The sequence below is a fragment of the Meles meles genome, chromosome 8, assembly GCF_922984935.1.
Source record: "Meles meles chromosome 8, mMelMel3.1 paternal haplotype, whole genome shotgun sequence".
NCBI classification, from domain to species: domain Eukaryota; kingdom Metazoa; phylum Chordata; class Mammalia; order Carnivora; family Mustelidae; genus Meles; species Meles meles.
The window spans coordinates 95,459,542-95,476,500 of NC_060073.1; the positions used below are offsets into that span (position 1 = coordinate 95,459,542).

General features: G+C 51.7%; 1 protein-coding gene across 3 annotated transcripts in view; it reads right to left on the reverse strand.

Annotated features, from left to right (window-relative positions):
- Positions 1 to 16,959, reverse strand: part of FLI1 (Fli-1 proto-oncogene, ETS transcription factor) — a 124,093-nt gene that overhangs the window by 39,740 nt on the left and 67,394 nt on the right. For all 3 annotated transcript variants that reach the window (XM_046016364.1, XM_046016365.1, XM_046016366.1), the window contains 2 exons: positions 13,201 to 13,412; positions 3,911 to 4,065 (listed from right to left, as the gene is read on the reverse strand). In XM_046016364.1, the coding sequence (XP_045872320.1) occupies positions 3,911 to 4,065; positions 13,201 to 13,412 (367 nt within the window). The remainder of the gene's footprint in view (positions 1 to 3,910; positions 4,066 to 13,200; positions 13,413 to 16,959) is intronic.

Genomic DNA, 16,959 nt, shown 5'->3' on the forward strand with positions numbered 1-16,959 from the left:
GAAACCATCTGTATCTTAAGAACATGAACGATTTCACGGAAGAACACGGATCTCTGAGATGGCTACGGAAAAGAACACATATGTATACACTTTTGCTGCGATTCCATCTGTACAGTTGGAAAACCCAGTGGTGTGAGCCTCTAACAGAAATCCAACCTGGGTTTTCTCCTTGTGGAGACAGCTATGCTGAAATCTCTACCAGATCATTCCCAAAACATTTTTATGGTATTGATGTCCCCAAGGTTGAGAAAAGGTATTGGAGAGAGAAAACCTTTCAGGCCTTCATCCTTTGAGTGGACGTCAATAATGTAATGATTGAGGTCATCTTCACCTAGAACCCTCACAGCTCCTTTTTGGCTAGGTGTGTGTTTCAGGAGGGTGGGTAATACTTTGAGTGCTGGTGATGAGTTCCAGCAAATTCCACAGCGGGTAAAGTACTTGGATCTTATCACTTATCCCTCACTTATCCCAGGCTGGAAGTCATTTCTTTTCCTGGCAACCAATTATTGGCAAATCCAATAAACACCTCAGGTATGCCCATCATAAAAAAAGAAATGCCCATCAGACAACAAAACTACCTGGCTCTTGGCCACGCAAAAGATCTGTCCATGTGAAACATTTAGGTGGGAAACCGTCTACTTAAGCAACAGATTTTGTGGTGGGAGTTGAAGGAATCATGGGTGGAGGGAAACAGTGTGAACCTGGAGAGTCATGGAGGCTTCTTGGAGTGGAGGAGACTAGACATTGTAGGTCAGCTGTCAGCCCCGGGCTCCTACTGGGCCTGCTTTATTAGCGTGTTTCCTTGGTAAGAGTATCTGTGCTGCTTCTCCTCCTCCTTGCCCTCCCATTCTAAGAGTCTGTGAAGGTTCTTGGCAAAAATGGGGACCAGGTTTGAATGATTAGGAGTGACCGTAGGAGGAAGCAAGGTTCTATTGCCTTCCTCACACCAGATGTGAATTCCCCACCACTTTTCTACAGAGCTTCTGCTGATTGCCCTCGGTTGCCATAGGCTTTCCACTCCTCCTTGGTTTTCTATAGGAGTATCTGGGTGGCAAGGGCTGAGTCTGCTTTGCAAAGCACCTAGTCTCCCTCCAGGTGTGAGAGTAGTTTCCATATTGGTGCTGGAGGTTGAGGAGCTGGCCAGAGAGGCAAGAGTAGAATTTGGACTTATGGGTCACAGGCTGCTGTGACCCGATTTGGGGGGTCCTACGATTTGCACCCCAGATTTGGGGTGCCTCCTATGTGCGGCTGCCCCACATGTCCTATTTTTCATGTCTCCAGAAAATATAGCAAAATGGCTTTTATTTTCATTTTGTGATAAAAAAATGGAGTTCTGAAGGGTTAAGTCCCCAGCTCAAACTTAAGTCTTCCTAGGATATCGCGTAGTGGAGGGGGTGGGCCGCCCCTCCCCAATACCGAGCTGAAGCCCCTCCTCTTGCCTTTTCAGGATACTGCCTTAATTAGGCCAAATAACAGAGTTCCTCCTATAGGTTCATTGTATAAGTCTATATGCATCTCTCTCTCTCTCAGATACATTTCTTAGTTTGCTTTCCTCTTTTACTCTCCAGAAACAATCAGGCATGGGCCATTGGAAAATGGAAATACTTTGCACCATTCCAGAATTTTAAGGAAAAGTGGAACAGGTGGGCCTTGGGTTCCACAGCATTTCATTTCATCCACTCTTCTTTGCTTCTCCTAAATCCTCACTTTTAGTATTTGAGGCCTCAAATTCAATCTTACACCATATATTTAATTTATTTTTATTATTTCCTCTCTTGCTTTGGGCTCTATCACAATATTATTTCTCTCCCTTTACAGCACAATGAATTATAAATCTTCCACTACAGATCATGCTAAACTCTTCCAAATGTATTTCCTGGATGATTTAGTCCTAGTTTCTTCCCATCTGAACCTGAAACTGGTGATTAACCAGGGCTCTCGTTTATACTTGTCCTAAAATCCCACCATAAATTCAATCAGTTGCTCCTCAAATGTTTTATTGCCTTGATTTGTGGACTCACCCCAATGAGATTTTCCCTCATGTCCAGGAGGCTGGCCTGGGGGAATCCAAAATGTCTGAGGATAATGTTTAAAGATCTCACCAGAGGTAAAATAATGAAGTAAATCCATAGCTAGTGAATTCATTACAAGAAATGCTTTGAAAACCCTCTGAGATGAATCTACGCAGGTAGCACGATTACTACTGTGGTTACCTGGGTCCATTGAGGACTGACATTTTGATATGCCTTCTGAAAGTATTTCGATACCAGTTCAGAGTTGAAGGGTCAGCCAAGCAACCTGGCCACATTTGCCCACTCTGACTTCCCAGACTTATCGACATTTGGTTCAGAGACAATCTCTGATCCCCTGTCTTCAGTGCTCGAGGTTGCCTTCCCATGTTGGCCACTGTTTGGGGAAGCAGGGCAGTTTGATGCCCGAGGAGCAAAGGCCTGGTGAGGCTTGACTTCACTTAGGGAAGAACAGGGAAATTCCCACCATGTCGGTTTACTACTGCTTTATCGCCTGCTTTTTCATTAGAAGGGAGAAACATGGTTTTCTAGGACCTTCCCAATGCACCTGAGCTAAACTTTCCTGCTGTCCTGAAGGAGGAAGGAGACCAAACGTTAAATGACAGAAGTAATGGAATGTAGAGAAAGCAGTTCACATGGTGCCTGACACCTGCCAAGTGCTCAGAGCATGGGCGCTATTCTTCCTTTTCCTCCTTTTTCTCCCTTTTCTTCCTCTCTTTCTTTCCTTCCTTTTCCTGGGAAGCTACATGCTTGTGGAAGAAGCAAACTCAAAATCCTTTGTAAACAGTTTTCAAGCCCTACATGGCACTGTATGAAGAGTCCCCACTAGCCCAGCTTCTCTGACCTCACAGGCAATCACACCCTGCACCACCCGCCATCTTGAATTTGGCCCAGAACGCAGGGATGTGGCCCTAGTCCTCAGAGCTGGTGAGACACGGCTTCCCGTGGAAAATAAATACAAAAGGGCATCGGGACGAGAGGCTCATCACAAAACCATGCCTTCCAGACCAACAAGCAAATTCCTTCGCATTACCTCAGAGAGCTAGCCAGTCCTTTGCCCTCAGACACAACGGCATTTACATTTTTCCAAATGGAAAGGGTTCTGCCTTTTTGGTCATGTTATTTTGGTAAGATCAGTTGTAATCCCTGCCCTGTAATTCACTTTGCTTAAGATTTGGACATTCTTGCTCCTTCCACCTGGCACCAAGTCTATACGTTGCAGTTTTCAAGCCCCCTTTCTGACCAGGCTCCAGAGCTTGCTGGTCCAGCCGAGGCGGAGCGTCCGGCCAAGGGACTGAAGGCCTGAACAATGATTTTTATTTTCTGTAACCAACAGCACCAATACCTAGGAAAAATAGGCTATTTTTACACAATGACCTAACTTGCGGCACACATTAAGGCGCTCTGTTTGTTAAATATAGTTATTTCTATTTTGAAGCTGAAAGAGCTGGCTGTCATTTTGGAAAGGTGGGACCCTGCGGATGCCAGGAAGTACATGCCTGATGGACATGACAGACTCTGTAGCCGCCCCTTCTCCTTCAAGGCGAGGGCGGGGCCGTCGTGAGTTCCTGGGACTCCTTTTGGATTCTGAGGCCTTGCCTCTCTGCCCTCCCTTGCAGGCCTCATCCTGTGGTACCAGGCCCTGGGGGACAGACAGTCTGCGTGCTGTGACCCATCTGAAGGTGCTGGTGACACATGGGATAGTCTCATGAAGGGCAGTTGGAAGGAACTGAGAAAAGCAGCTTTTTCCCAAGTAGGCATGTCCATTGGGAAGAGGGGACCCCCTAGGGACCAGGCCCACAGGACAAGCGTGCCCTCCAACTTCTAGCCCAGAAAACCGAGGACACAGATGCCAGCCGGCAGCCTCGTTCGCAAAGTACCTGCGGGGACGATGACCCTCCTCTCGTTGGTGGTCATGTTGGGAGGAGGGGGGCCGTTCTTCTCGTCCATGTAGCTGTTGTAGTTCATGGCGTTGGACTCGCTTCCACCAACTAGCTTGCCGCATTTGCTAACACTGCAGTCCACCGGAGACTCCCTGGAGTGAGAGGACACAAAGCCCAGAGGAAGTCATCACTGCAGCTGCCATCAGCCCAGCGTGGGCAGACAACCATGGCGCCGTCTCCCAGCCCCACTTGGGGTAGGGCTGCTGCTGCCGCTGCTGCCTTAGTTCTCTCCTCCGCGCTGCTACCAGAGTCTTCTTCAAATCCCAGCCCAATCCTATAATTACGGTACTTACAAACTGCTGGCAGCTTCTCACTGGCCTCAGACTACAGTCTGGACTTCTTAGGACGGTGCTTGCAACCCTCCCAATCTGACTGCAGGGGACATTTTTAGCCCTGTCGCCAGGCAACCTGTACTCCCTCCGCAGGTGCCCTGCCCGGGCCCCCAGGTGGCCCCCAGGTAGGCCTCTGCACCCCCCATGGCGCTCTGTGTCTGCCCGCTCTGTGTCTGGCACTGGTCACACCATGGGATTGTTAGCCTGGTGGAGGCCCTTCTCCCTGGCTGGACTGGGGGTCTCCGAGAGGTTGACATTCCTATCTCCTAAACCTCAGTGTGTTATGTTGAGCCTTTCAGGGGAGATGAGCGATCGGTGGTTTCTGAGTGGACTCTATCTACTGCACATTTATGATTTTAATGCATTTCTCATACACTGTTCTAGCTAAACTTCCCAGGACCCCTCCACAGTAGCCACGGTGAGGGTTCACACCTCCTCTTTATGGTTAAGCAAACTGAGAGGTGAGGTGACTGGCCCAGGGTCGCACAGCTCATAAGAGTGGACAGAGGACTCAGGTCTTTGGTGTTAAGCTTTCCTATCAAAACACACAGGCAGGCATGCCCAGCGGGCTCTGCTGGTGGAGCATGTGACTCTTGATCTCGGGGTCCTGAGTTCGAGCCCCATACTGGACAGAGAGTTTACTTTGAAACACACGCCCACGCACGCATGCAAAGAAACTGGATGTTGCATGAAGAAGGAATAGAATCCAAGAACTTCAACCTGCTAAGTCTGGCCCTGGTGACAGGCTGCAGCCCTGGCCACAGTCACGGAAGAACCACTAAGGAAGTGCACAAAGGATAAATCGTCCAGCCCAGCCTCAATGTCCGCAGGCCAATGGAAGGCTGCTCTTGGCCTCAGCTCAGCCTTGAGCAGCTGTCTGGAGATCTAAGCTGACACCTGACTTGTGCCCCCACCCCCCCAGCCCAGGAGGAGGTTGACAGAATGTTCCACACCCTCCCCAAGCCCAGCATCATGGTCCCCCCAGAGTGCCCGGGGAAGTGCCATCCCACCCTGCCCTAGCTTCTGTTCGGCCACTCCAGCAGCAGCCGCGGGACCAAAGGGGACGACTGGAAGGCCCCAGAGAGGCTCCCGCCGTGGTTACACAGAGCAGGAAGCATGAGACCTGGGAGACAGCCAGTTCTCTCAAGAGCTCCAAACCAGGCCTTCAGACCAAGGAGTTCAGATAAGGTTCAGATTACAGCGGCCCAACCTTGGGCCGCAGAAAGACTCCAGGCTTCCCAAAGGCCTGGCCGCTGCCCTCCTCACTCTGCTCTGGGCAGGGACCAACCATCCCAAGGACGTAAGGAGCCTGGTCCTGCCAGACAGGGCCTCGCAGGGCAGGGAGGGCAGTGACCACAGAGGAAAGGAGGAACCGGTCCTGGAGCAGCGCTCCGGCAAGCCAGGGGAAACAGAGCACATTCAATAAAGACAATTAAATGAATTTGTTTCTTAATCTGAAAGGAAAAAAATATTGAAGATCACTTATCATAGCTGGGAGATAAATGGTCCACTGAGATATTAGAAGTCAGACGGTAATTTTTTCCTGATGTCTTACAGAGGGGAACATGGGCTGAAAATGAAAATAAGATGTATAACTTACACATGTTAGAATTTAAGGTTTTACTATTCGCCTACTGTTTTTCCAGGCAGAGAACCAAGAACCAGCCGTCAGAGCCCCAGATTGTTGAAGGTTTAATGTCCCCATGGCAGTCTGAGGGGACGCAGTAGCACATCGGGGCTTTTCACCAGTTTGGCCCTCTGGCTTCTGCTGTTGGAGGCCTTGGCTTGCCACGAAGCCAGCCGCCACCACAAGACCCTGGGGCTGCGTCCCAGTTGAGTCCACGCCTAGCTCGCCGCGCCCCCCGCCCCACCCCTGGACACCCCCCCCCCGCCAGGGGCACACGCCTGTGCACACTGACTCATGCACGCAAGCTCACGCAGACCCGCGTGTGCACACACAGACACTGGCACACCCCCAGCACACGCGCACACGCGCACCGCCATGGCCTGGCAGCCTTTCCCAACATACTTGTCCATTGTGAAACAACCCAAGGGCAGCAGGAGTTTGGAGGATTAAGCTGGCCCTCCACCAGCGGAGCAACGTTTTCATTGGCCGGGAAGCCCCCGGCGGAGGGTGGGTGGGGTGGCCCGAGCACACACTTCCTCTGGCGGATGCCGGAGTGCAAGGGCCGTGGGCAGGGGCGAGAAAACTCTCAGAGAGGAGAGCAACTTCCAACTTGCGGGGCGGGAGGCGGTGATGGAAGAGGGGTGCTGCCCATTAGCAACAGCAGGGAGTCGGGGTCTGGAAAATTATTTCCCACATCGGCTCGGCCTCTGGCGGTTGCTGAGCCGAAGGCTGACCTCTTGCCATGCAGAGGCGAAAAGTCAGAGCCCCAGAAACTGCCAAAGGGGGACAACCCTTTAAGCCACAGGCGCCTATGGCAGAATCAGGTGTCGGGACCAGGCATAGAGAAAAACAAATTTGAAGAGAGGAAATATTTGGGAAAGGCCACCTGGTCTGGGATGGGATAAGAAGAGGACCCAGGAGCACCACGGTGCGATGGGCCCCTGCTGGGGAGGTGGGCGCCCAGGTCACAGGATGGGAGGAGGACCTCAGAACCACCCTCAGGACCAGGTTCTCTTGCTGGGGTGACCCCTGGGGGCTGTACAGGAGTGGGAACCTCCTCGTTTCCTCGCCCACGGAAGTTCTCGTGGCTCTGCTCTCCCCCGTTTTCTTCCTCCAGCACCTGTGTAGGCACCCATGCCCTGGCCGTGCCTTGGGGGCCCCCTTTCTTAGAATAAGGCCCTGTGCTCGCTCCCAGTCCCCCCGGCCAGGGTTGCCCTCAGAGAGGCCTGGCACCACCATGGACCATCATGCTTGCCGAGGCCAGCCCTCCCCGACTGCTGAGGGGATAGGGAAGGGAAGCCATACCTTCACCGCTGGCCTGCCACCCTCCCCTCCATTCACAAGCTCTTGGGCTCTGTGCCTCCAGCAGCCAGCAAACGCCTCACATGCGGCCATGGGGCTTGACAGCTATGCTAAGGGTGGGTACAGGTGAAGCTCTGCCTGAAGACTGATCTTTAATGAGGCAGCTGGCGCCTGTGAAGAGGCCCGATGAAAACAAGAGGGGGGGTGAGGGGGGAGTGCGGATGGAGGGGAAGAGGTTCTGCCATTCAGCCTGCCCGCGCTGCTGCTAATTGGTATTGAGCCCTGCATTACTGCTAGCGTGGGATGGGGGCCCACAGGCAGCTGAGAGCCCTGGGACAGGTGACAAGAGGGCCTGGGGCGGCCACAATAGAGCAGGGAGGCGGTGTGGGCTCCAAGCATGTAAGTCGAAGCATCTCCATCTCAGGGCAGCAGGAACCCCTGGCAGGGGAGGGCCCAGCAAAGGTGCCATGGGCCCTGCAACTTTCTCCTTTTCTTTCCCCATGGGACAGGAGCTTTGTATTTAACACTGCTTTAAAAATCCTGCCAGGGGGGCGTCTGGGTTAAAGCCTCTGTTTTCGGCTCAGGTCATGATCCCAGGGTCCTGGGATCGAGCCCCACATCAGGCTCTCTGCTCCGCGGAGAGCCTGCTTCCTCCTCTCTCTCTGCCTGCGTCTCTTGCCTATGTAACCTCTGTCTGTCAAATAAATAAATAAAATCTTAAAAAAAAAAAAAATCCTGCCAGGGATTTCCAAGGCTGCCTTGTAAAGTGTTAAGCAATTTAAAACAAGGTGAGAATGCGTGGGTATTTGGGTGAGAGATTTCAGAGACTGCTCCCAAAGATGACCCCTTTAGCCTGTAACAGACATCTCCTCGACCTTCCCACTCAGCCCCCAGCAACTCCAAGTGTTCTACCGAGAGCCACAAGTGCACGGCGCAGGCCTGCGGTCGGCGGATACCCTGTATTCACACAGCACATGTGAAGTCGCAGAGGCCACCCAAGCCACACGGTCGCCTTAGGACCTATCACGTGTGTCTTCCACACGCCACGCACACTCTGCACCATTGAACAATCCCTGTTGTCTTTAGCATTTCTGTAGGACCCCTGCATAGACATGTCCCTTGTTGTTTTTAAAAAGGAATACTCGATAAGTGAGAAACAAATTTCAAGGAGACGGAAGGAAATCACCCCAGTCTAGCCATTCGCCCTGACCACTTAGCTATTTTCACCACTGCACATAGCTTCTGCAGAAGCCCAGGGACATCTTCCCGTCCAGTTTGGGTGACATGCTCTGTACTGCAAAGTTAAGAACTGAAGGAAGCACCTGGGAAAGCGGCTCTACGGTCACAGGCGCAGACCTTACAGGGTGTGTGAGGCTGATCTTCCTATAAGCGGAACGTGAAGTCCCCACGAGTCTCCTAAGAGCATCCAGAGCCCACCGGCCAGGGCTAGGGGCTGTCAGCATAGAGTAAAACCCACTCAGATTCTGCATGCCAGGCACACAAGGCAAGCAGGTCCTTGCTTCCCCCACCCTCCCCACCCCCCGGTAAAATAATACTCTTTCCTCCATGGGATGTTTTTTCCCCGATCCCCGAGGCTGAGGCAGGATGCAGCTGAGAGTCATTTGCAGACCACAGCCGGAGGTCAAGTTTCTGAAGGCTACGTACATCACAGAACCAATGGGCCATTGCTGTTCCAAGAGCAACTCATCCTAACAGAGTCAAGCATGACAGGAAGAGATGAGAAAGAGAGAAAACCTCCCGCAACATGGGCCTTCTAGGTTTTCCCTGAGTTCCCAGACTTCACTCTCTCCACATGACCCTGTGCCCCTGGTCCACAAGACTTAAGAGTGGGATGAAAAGCAAGAGGGGCATTGTAGCTTTAGGGACAGAGGATACCTGTTCCAGAGACAGAAATATCTACGGTGTCTCCAAGAAGCACGAAGTCACTCAGAAACCCAAGTTATCAGAGAATGTGGAGAGAAGGCACCGGCAACTGTGAGATGGTCCAAAGCATTCTGGCTCAGCACTGTCCAGTTAAAGTACAATGTGAGCTACATATATAATTTTCAATTTTCTAGTAGCCACCTTTTTAAAACGAAAAAACCAGGTGAAATGAGTTTTAAAATATATTAATATATGAACTCACTACAGCCAAAAGAAAATTATCCAAAAGAAATTATCACTCAGCCAAAAGAAATGATCATTTCAACATAATCAATGTAAAAATAATTAATGAGATATTTTACTTTTCCCCCCCATACTCTCCGAAGTCCAGTGCGTATTTTGTATTTCGAGCACATGTTGGTTTGGGATTGCAGGTGCTCAGAAGCCACGTGTGGCTGGTGGCTCCTGCCTTGGATGCCACAAATCTAGTCCACGAGCCAAGAGACCCCAAATGGGATAGATACTCTGCTTCGATTTTCTCGTCGGAAGTTTGGAACTCTTTGTATTAAAGGGGCCATTTCGGTAACACTCGGGATTGGGGAAACGCAGTGTCAATGATGAGAGATTTAAATTGCCTGGCATCTTTTTCATTGTGTCCTTTCTTTTTGCGTGATTAATTAATAATAGAATCTGACGTGGTTCCAGCCTTGGTAAAGACATTTTTCTGAAAACCCTGGCTCCCTGCTGCCCACTGGGCCTGCTTCCATGTGAGCTCTTGGAGAATAATTACGGGGTGCTAGCAACGGCTTCTGAGAGCCTACGGGATCATCTCTGTTTCCCCGGGGCGGGTAAGACTGGTCTGTCCTTCTGCATCTGTTCTGTCACCGTGGATGGTCTGGGGCAGGGCCGGGGAATCAAAACAGGGGCTGCCCTGTGTCACCACAGCCCTGTGAATACCACGTCTGCTCTTTGAGGGGTGATCACACAGTTCTCCTCCCGCTGGCCTCTGGTGTGACAGCAGCCAGGGACGGCTGGCCAGTGGGTTCTGAAAACTGATTTCCTTGGGGGACCCTGTCTGTCCAGGATTAGTGTGTGGGAGTGCCCTCAGGGCAGAGAGCAGCCAGCTCATACATGCAGCCTCCGCGAGCACGGACACAGGCTCTAGCTAAGACAATGTCTGCAGGCCTTGGTGTCTGTCCCGCTTATACACAGATGACCTACAGGGCTTTGAATAAGCATCTTCCCCTTTGAGTCTGGTTAGCTATGCATCCATTCCCTTCTTCATTTCACGACTATTAATTGGGCACCTATCAAGGGCCAGGCATCACTCAGTAGACAGAACAAGGCCCTGCCCTCATTTTAGTGAGGGGTGTGATAAGAGCCAGGAAGAACGAAGAAGAATCTGAGTGAGGTGAAGTGTGCTGGGTGCTGTTTTCCATCAGATACATCAGAGAAGGTGACATTCAGGCAGAGATCTGAAGCAAGTGGGAGAGAGAGTCATAGGACTCAACGGAGTAGGAATATTCCAGAAAGGAGGAACATAGGCAGGAGACTCTGAGGCAGGAGCATGCTTGGAGTCTGGAGTCTTGTGTGGCTGGTGCAGAAGGAAGGTTTAAGATAGGAGGGCTAAAAAGGGTTTCATAGGGATGGGGGAACAGGGCTTGAGGAGGACTGTGGATTTTGCTGCAAGCCAGTAGAGGATTTTGAGCAAAAGAGTTAAATATTCTGGAAAGTTCTCTCTAGCCACTGTCTGTAGAACAGACTTCAGGAAGGCAACAGAAGTGGGGAGAACAGGTGCTACTGGGGTGGCCTAGTAGGACAGGTGTTGCTGGTCTGGTTGGGATGAGGCTGCAAGAGTGGTTGGGATTCAGGCTGGAACAGACCAAAGACGCTCCAAGCATGGAATCTGGATATTCAGTAAGCATCAGGAAGGTTCGTCCTGGGGTTGGGCCAGTTTGGGAGGCACTGCCAGGCTGGGTGCTGTCAGAAACTGGACCACGAACCCCAAAGCACAATGTACAGGCAGAGAGGGAAGGGGCGGAGAGGCGGTTCACAGGCCAGGAATCAGAAGGCCCAGCTCTGGTGCTGGCTTTGCCTCATCTAAATCCTTGGACAAGGCGTCAATCACCCCCTTGCACCTCAAAGTCCAATCTGCCTTTAAATGTCAAAATGTAATTGCACCATTTATCTCATAGCATTAGGGTGGCGGGCAAATGATAAGATGGTATGGAAAAAGTGTTTGGCAACTGCACCTTCCCTACACTGTGGGGAAATCATCATCATAATTATCTATGTGAAGAGAGGTCCTTTGAGGGACTCCTGGCTTAGAACCTCTGAGCCTTCTGAAAATGCTAGACTCTGGGACGGTGGCTGGGATCCCAGTGGCTGGTTCTGGTTAGTGGGTTTGAGATGTGGTAGGGCTGGGTGTTCCCACAGGCAGGTCCGAGACTGGGGGTTTGTCTGGGGGAGGTCTCCTTCCCAGCGGCGCCCTTGCCCCCTTCTCTCTCCTTCTCTAGACTTATTTCCTTAGTGACCTCATCCCTTCTTAGTGACAACTCTTTAGAGATGATGCCCAAACCTATGTTCCAGCCCTTAAACATTATCTCAGCTTTAGTTTCCAACGCCTAGCAGACATTTTTATCTGGATGTTCTCCTGATTGCTCACAGGAATCTCAGAGGGAACATTGACATCTGTTCTCAAAGCATTTCCTTTCCTACCTCCCATGGCTAACGGCACCATCCTGGCTAAAAAACAGGCAAGCTCCAACCATCTTTTTATTCTTTCCTCTCATATACCCTCCATCCCCCAGAACAGGCTTCAGTACGTGTCCACCTCAGCCCCGCTAATTATCCCTTTGATATGTCCCTCCTGGAGCTATCTCTCTTGATTTCCCTAAGCATTACCATCACTCAGATTCAGAACGTGATCATTTCTTACCGGGATAGTTCACTAACTTCTCATCTTTTGGACGCTCCCTCCCTTCCCCACCCTCTGTATACAACGATTGTCAGCTCCGGAAATCAAGCTCTGAAGAAGTTACATGTCAAGTCCATACCAAGTCGGTATATGCATATGGAAAAAAATCCTGTATTTTCTTAGCGTGCCATTCAGGGCCCTCTCTAATTTTCTTCTTTTTTTTTTTTCTCCTTGTGCTGCAGGCCCATTGACTGGGCTGTTATTTCATGAATAAGACTGATGTTTTCTCTCCTTTAAACCTTTGCCCAGAATGAACACTATCCCAATCGAGCACTTTCTGCATTTGAGGCACTGCTCTGGGTCCTTCCTCCCCAGCATCAGAGTTAACCATCAACAGGAACCTATGAAGAAGCAAATCCTGCGGCCCCTGGTTCGGACAGGAGAGAGCTGGCGCTCGGACAGCTGGATTGCTTGTCCAAGGGCAGAGCCGGGAATGAAACCTGGGCTGCCCATCCCCCAGGCGTGCCCTTCCTTGCTCCTGTGAATCTTCTCTCCTTGGGCTCTTCTCCCTGCCTTCCTGCAAGGAAAGTCTTCCTGCCCTGGGTATCACCAAGTTCTAACACACCTCCCAAGTGGGATATGTCCGTCCTCCCTGGCGCAGTGAGCTCACAGATGTGTGTGCCTCTGTCGTCACTTCTGGACTTTTACTGCAGGACTGGTTCGGTCATCGCTGAGACCCACCCAGAAAGGTCAAGTAGTATCAGCAGGACAGGGACGGTATGGTCTCACTAAGTTATCCCCAAGAGGAATTCTGCCTGGGCCTGACACAAAGTAGGTCTTCCCTAAGTGTCCGCATAGAGTCATGAGCCTAACTCTGACCTGGCCTTTGAGGGCTGTACCAAGACTCAGAGGGCGAGGTGGCTTCCTGACCCTGCTCCAGCCCCTGCCCTCTGTTCTAAGACCTCTTGGGTCTCATCTCTCTAGGGACGGGCTCAGGCTCCCTGGTCCAGCACCAAAGCCCCGCCTGCAGCAGGCACCCCCAGCACCAGAAGCCGCTTAAGTCAGATCTGCTGGACTCGGACACCGGGGAACAAGCGACCGCCAGCCCCGCACCCGGCAGCCGGCTGTGCCCACCCCTGGAGCGGCGCAGGCCTGGCAGGCTTACCTGGATCCATTCATGTGGTCATACTCCCGCTTGACATTGACCCTCACCGGCTGATTAATCCACTCCTGCTGCGGCGGGAGGGGGTTGATTTTGTGGGGCTGGCCATAGTCAGGGCTCCCTGAGGCGGTCATGTCGGCCTTGGGGAGGTGGGCCGCCGCTCCGTAGGCAGAGTCGAAGAGGGACTGGTCGTCGCTCACCACCGACAGAGCCTCCTGGAGGGTCAGAGAAGGAGACCGAAAGCCCAGTGTCAGTTGATCCCGTGTCACTCTTCCCCTACTCTCTTTCTGAGCTGGCAGGGTGGCCCAGGGCTACCCCCGCCGGCCGGAGGTCCAGATTGCTGACTGACTCACGTTTGGTGAGGGAGGGGGGAAGTGACAGGGGTGACGTGGGGGAGACAAGTCTACCCCCATGCAAACTCAGTGCGTTCTTTGCAGGTTACCCTGCATGAGGAGGGATTTGGGGCAGTGGGGTGGGGATGGGGGACCCCTTGGAGCCCAGGGGGCATGGTCACACAGTGCGCATGCGCAGTGTTCCGTGGACGCCTGAGCGCGGGGCTCTCAGGTCTCAGCAGAACCGCCTCTGACTAGCTGTGTGTCGGTAGGGCTGGAAGGGGATGTGAAAGTGAGCATTGATATTATAGGTGAGGCAAGTGAGACCCACCCAGAGAGGTTAAGTATCCAGCTCAAGGTCACACAAGGGAAGGGTGGGGCCCAGGGCTGCGGTTGCCTCTAATTTCAGTTTCCTTATCTGTAAAGGCGAGTAAGAATAGCTTTTTCAGAGCTGATAGGTGGCTTAAATGAGAACAATTCTTGGGACAGGTGTCTAGCTTGAAGAAATGCCCAGCAGCTTTCGTAGGGGTTCTCTGGCATGTGTTGGGGCATCTTACGCATGAGTCAGTTGGGAGGCTGCCTGCCTCCTAGAGACCCGGTCTGTCATGCCCTCTTGCCTGACACCTGGAGATGAGAGCTTCCTGTCTAAATTGTGATGATTCAGCTTGCCTAGGAACAGCTCTGCAGATGGGGGAGTCCCCGGTTAAGACCCTCCATCTGCCCACTCGCACTGTCCCATCCCTTGGTGCAAGTCTGGCTTGTGGAGATCTGGATGGAGAAAGGAAGCCTTGCACTGGGCAGAGATCTCCTTCCCTCCATAATAAGATGCTTCCACTATTCCAACTCCCGTTAAATCACAGAGGCCCGGGGGTTCACAAACTAGGGTCTGATGTTCCCTAGATCACATAATCACACCAAAGTAAGTTGTCTGCGCTCTGGAAAAGAGGGAACAGTCTATAACCCAGAATGAATTTACAATCTATGTAATCTATAATTACACAATCTGTCATTGTGAAGAAGAGATGGACTACTATCCAGGAAATGCTTAGCACAGTCTTTGGCACCTAGTGCCACCAAATAAATGTCAACTATGATGATTCCTAGTGTTCAAGGAAAGGTTCTCTGAGGCTACGTGTGAGGGGCTGAATTGTTCCCTTAAATTCACAGAGTAAAGCCCTGACTCCAATACCTGAGGATCTGACTGTGTTTGGAGAAAGGGCCATTGGAGAGGTGATTCAGTTGACAGGAGGCTCTTTGGGTGTGCCCTAATCTGATCTGACTGGTGTCCTTATAAGGAGAGGATGCCTGGACACACAAAGTCCACCATGCGGGAAGGCTGCAGGCCACCTGCAGCCAAGGAGAAGAGCCCTCAGAGCCTGCCAGCTCCCTGACCTTGGACTTCCAGCCACCAGAACTGTGAGAAAATAAACTTCTGTGGCTTAAGCCACCCAATCTGTGGTATCATGTTATGGCGGCCCGATACACCACCTTTACGTAAGCCCTCCCGTACCCGTAAAGTTGCAGTTTGCTCCACCAGCTAACCCTTACTGTTTCTCCCAGGGTCATTCGCAGCCCCGGCAGGAGGAGAGTTCAGCGAGAAAGCTCAGAGTTCAATGAGAAAGGCTTTTCTGTGGCTGCTTCTGGCTGGGGTTGAGGAAGAATTACTGGAACCTACTCCGGGAAGTCTGTTCCTGCCCCAGAAGGCTTTGGATCATATAGATATGCCCAGAGATGGCAGTTTCTAAGCTGAGCTGTCCACACAATATTGAAAGGCCCACATTTTCCCAACCAAGTGGGTGTCCCTTGATCCTGACCTAAAATATGCTGGGATCCTTCTTCATTTTCCACTTAGTGCCCTGGCTCATGCTCAGAGGAAATCTGGGCTTCCTAGAACCACCATCTTTGGGTGATTAGACCCATTCTCCATGTCACTTAGGGAGCAGACCTGGCTCCTTATCCCAGACCAGTTTTGAGTTGCCATCCAGACCCTTGGTGTTCTGATTTCAAGTTGAAAAGCATGACATTGTAACTGTCCAGCAAGTTGAGCCTGAGTCCCTGAAGTTCTGGGGGTTCTACATGAGGAGCAGAGACGCATTACCCGCTAGGACCTGTATGTGTGCTTTTGGTGGTAAAGGGGAACCCTCACCAGTCTGGCTACAAAGACAGACGACGTATGTGTAAGGAATTGGGCATCATCTTCTGCTGTGGAAAGTGGCTTTATGCTTGGTCAATCAGGCACACATCTTGGAGTTTCCAATGAAAGAATTTCTTATCTCCCTTCCTCTAGGTTCAGGGAAAAGATGGTGGAATAATGGGAGGAAAGAGGCAGGAAAAGAAGGGAACAATTAGGAGTATCAGGGAAGCAGGAAAAATCCCGCCCCTCATTATCCCCAAAGAGAGGGGGCCAGGAAGCAAGAGAGGGCAGGGTTTCAAGTCCAAGGGGGCCAAACAGGTGGCAAAAGCAAGGGTTGCAGCAACAGAAAACATGAGATGAAGCAGGGGGTGCTGGTGGCTGACCATGGAGAGACTTCTTTTTTTTTTTTTTAAGATTTATTTAACACAGAGAGAGATCACAAGCAGGCAGAGAGGCAGAGAGAGAGGGGGAAGCTGACTCTCCGCTGAGCAGAGAGCCTGACATGGGGCTCGATCCCAGGACCCCAAGACCACGACCGGAGCCGAAGGCAGAGGCCTAACCCACTGAGCCACCCAGGTGCCCCCCATGGAGAGACTTCTTAAGGAAATGAGAATGAAGAGCTTACAGGACCAAGGGTAGGTGTGGTAAAGGGCATGAAACCTGTTTGAACTCATTTTGGAGTGCAGTTCACCAGCAAAGGAAACCAGGCAAGCGGCGACATCACAGGGGGAGAGATTTTGGAGATTTCCTCCAAAACGTCGCTCTCTCCTCCTGCCTGACTCCTGCATCTAACGGTCCAGGCACGTGAGCATCCTTGCCTTTCTCTTTCAGACTCTTCCCTCCCTCCCTCACGAAACACTGGCACTCTCTGCACTCATCTAGCCCACCATGCATATCCCCTTGGCAGGGGGAACTCCCCTGAAAGTCTAAATACATCCTGCCATGATCCCCGCTCAGACACCTCTGAGAGCTCGCTTGATGTTGACTGCAGCAAATCTACTCTCATCTGCGTGTGTTCACACAACTCAGCTTTGCCCCAGCTGCCCACCCTTATATCTCACAACGTCCCCCCAGCCCCCGCAACTCCTGCCTGATGCTGACTGTTCCCACTGTTCCACTCAGCGGGCTCTGCTCACATACACTTGGTCAGTCCCCGTGTTGTGGGCGCCCTTACTCTGTCCTTTCCACCTGCATACACGTCCAATGCTTCCCATTTTCTAAGGTAAATGAGATCTTCCTCACCCTGTGAAACCTTCCCTGATAGTTCCCTCTGACTCATTTGAGCTTTTGAAAGCC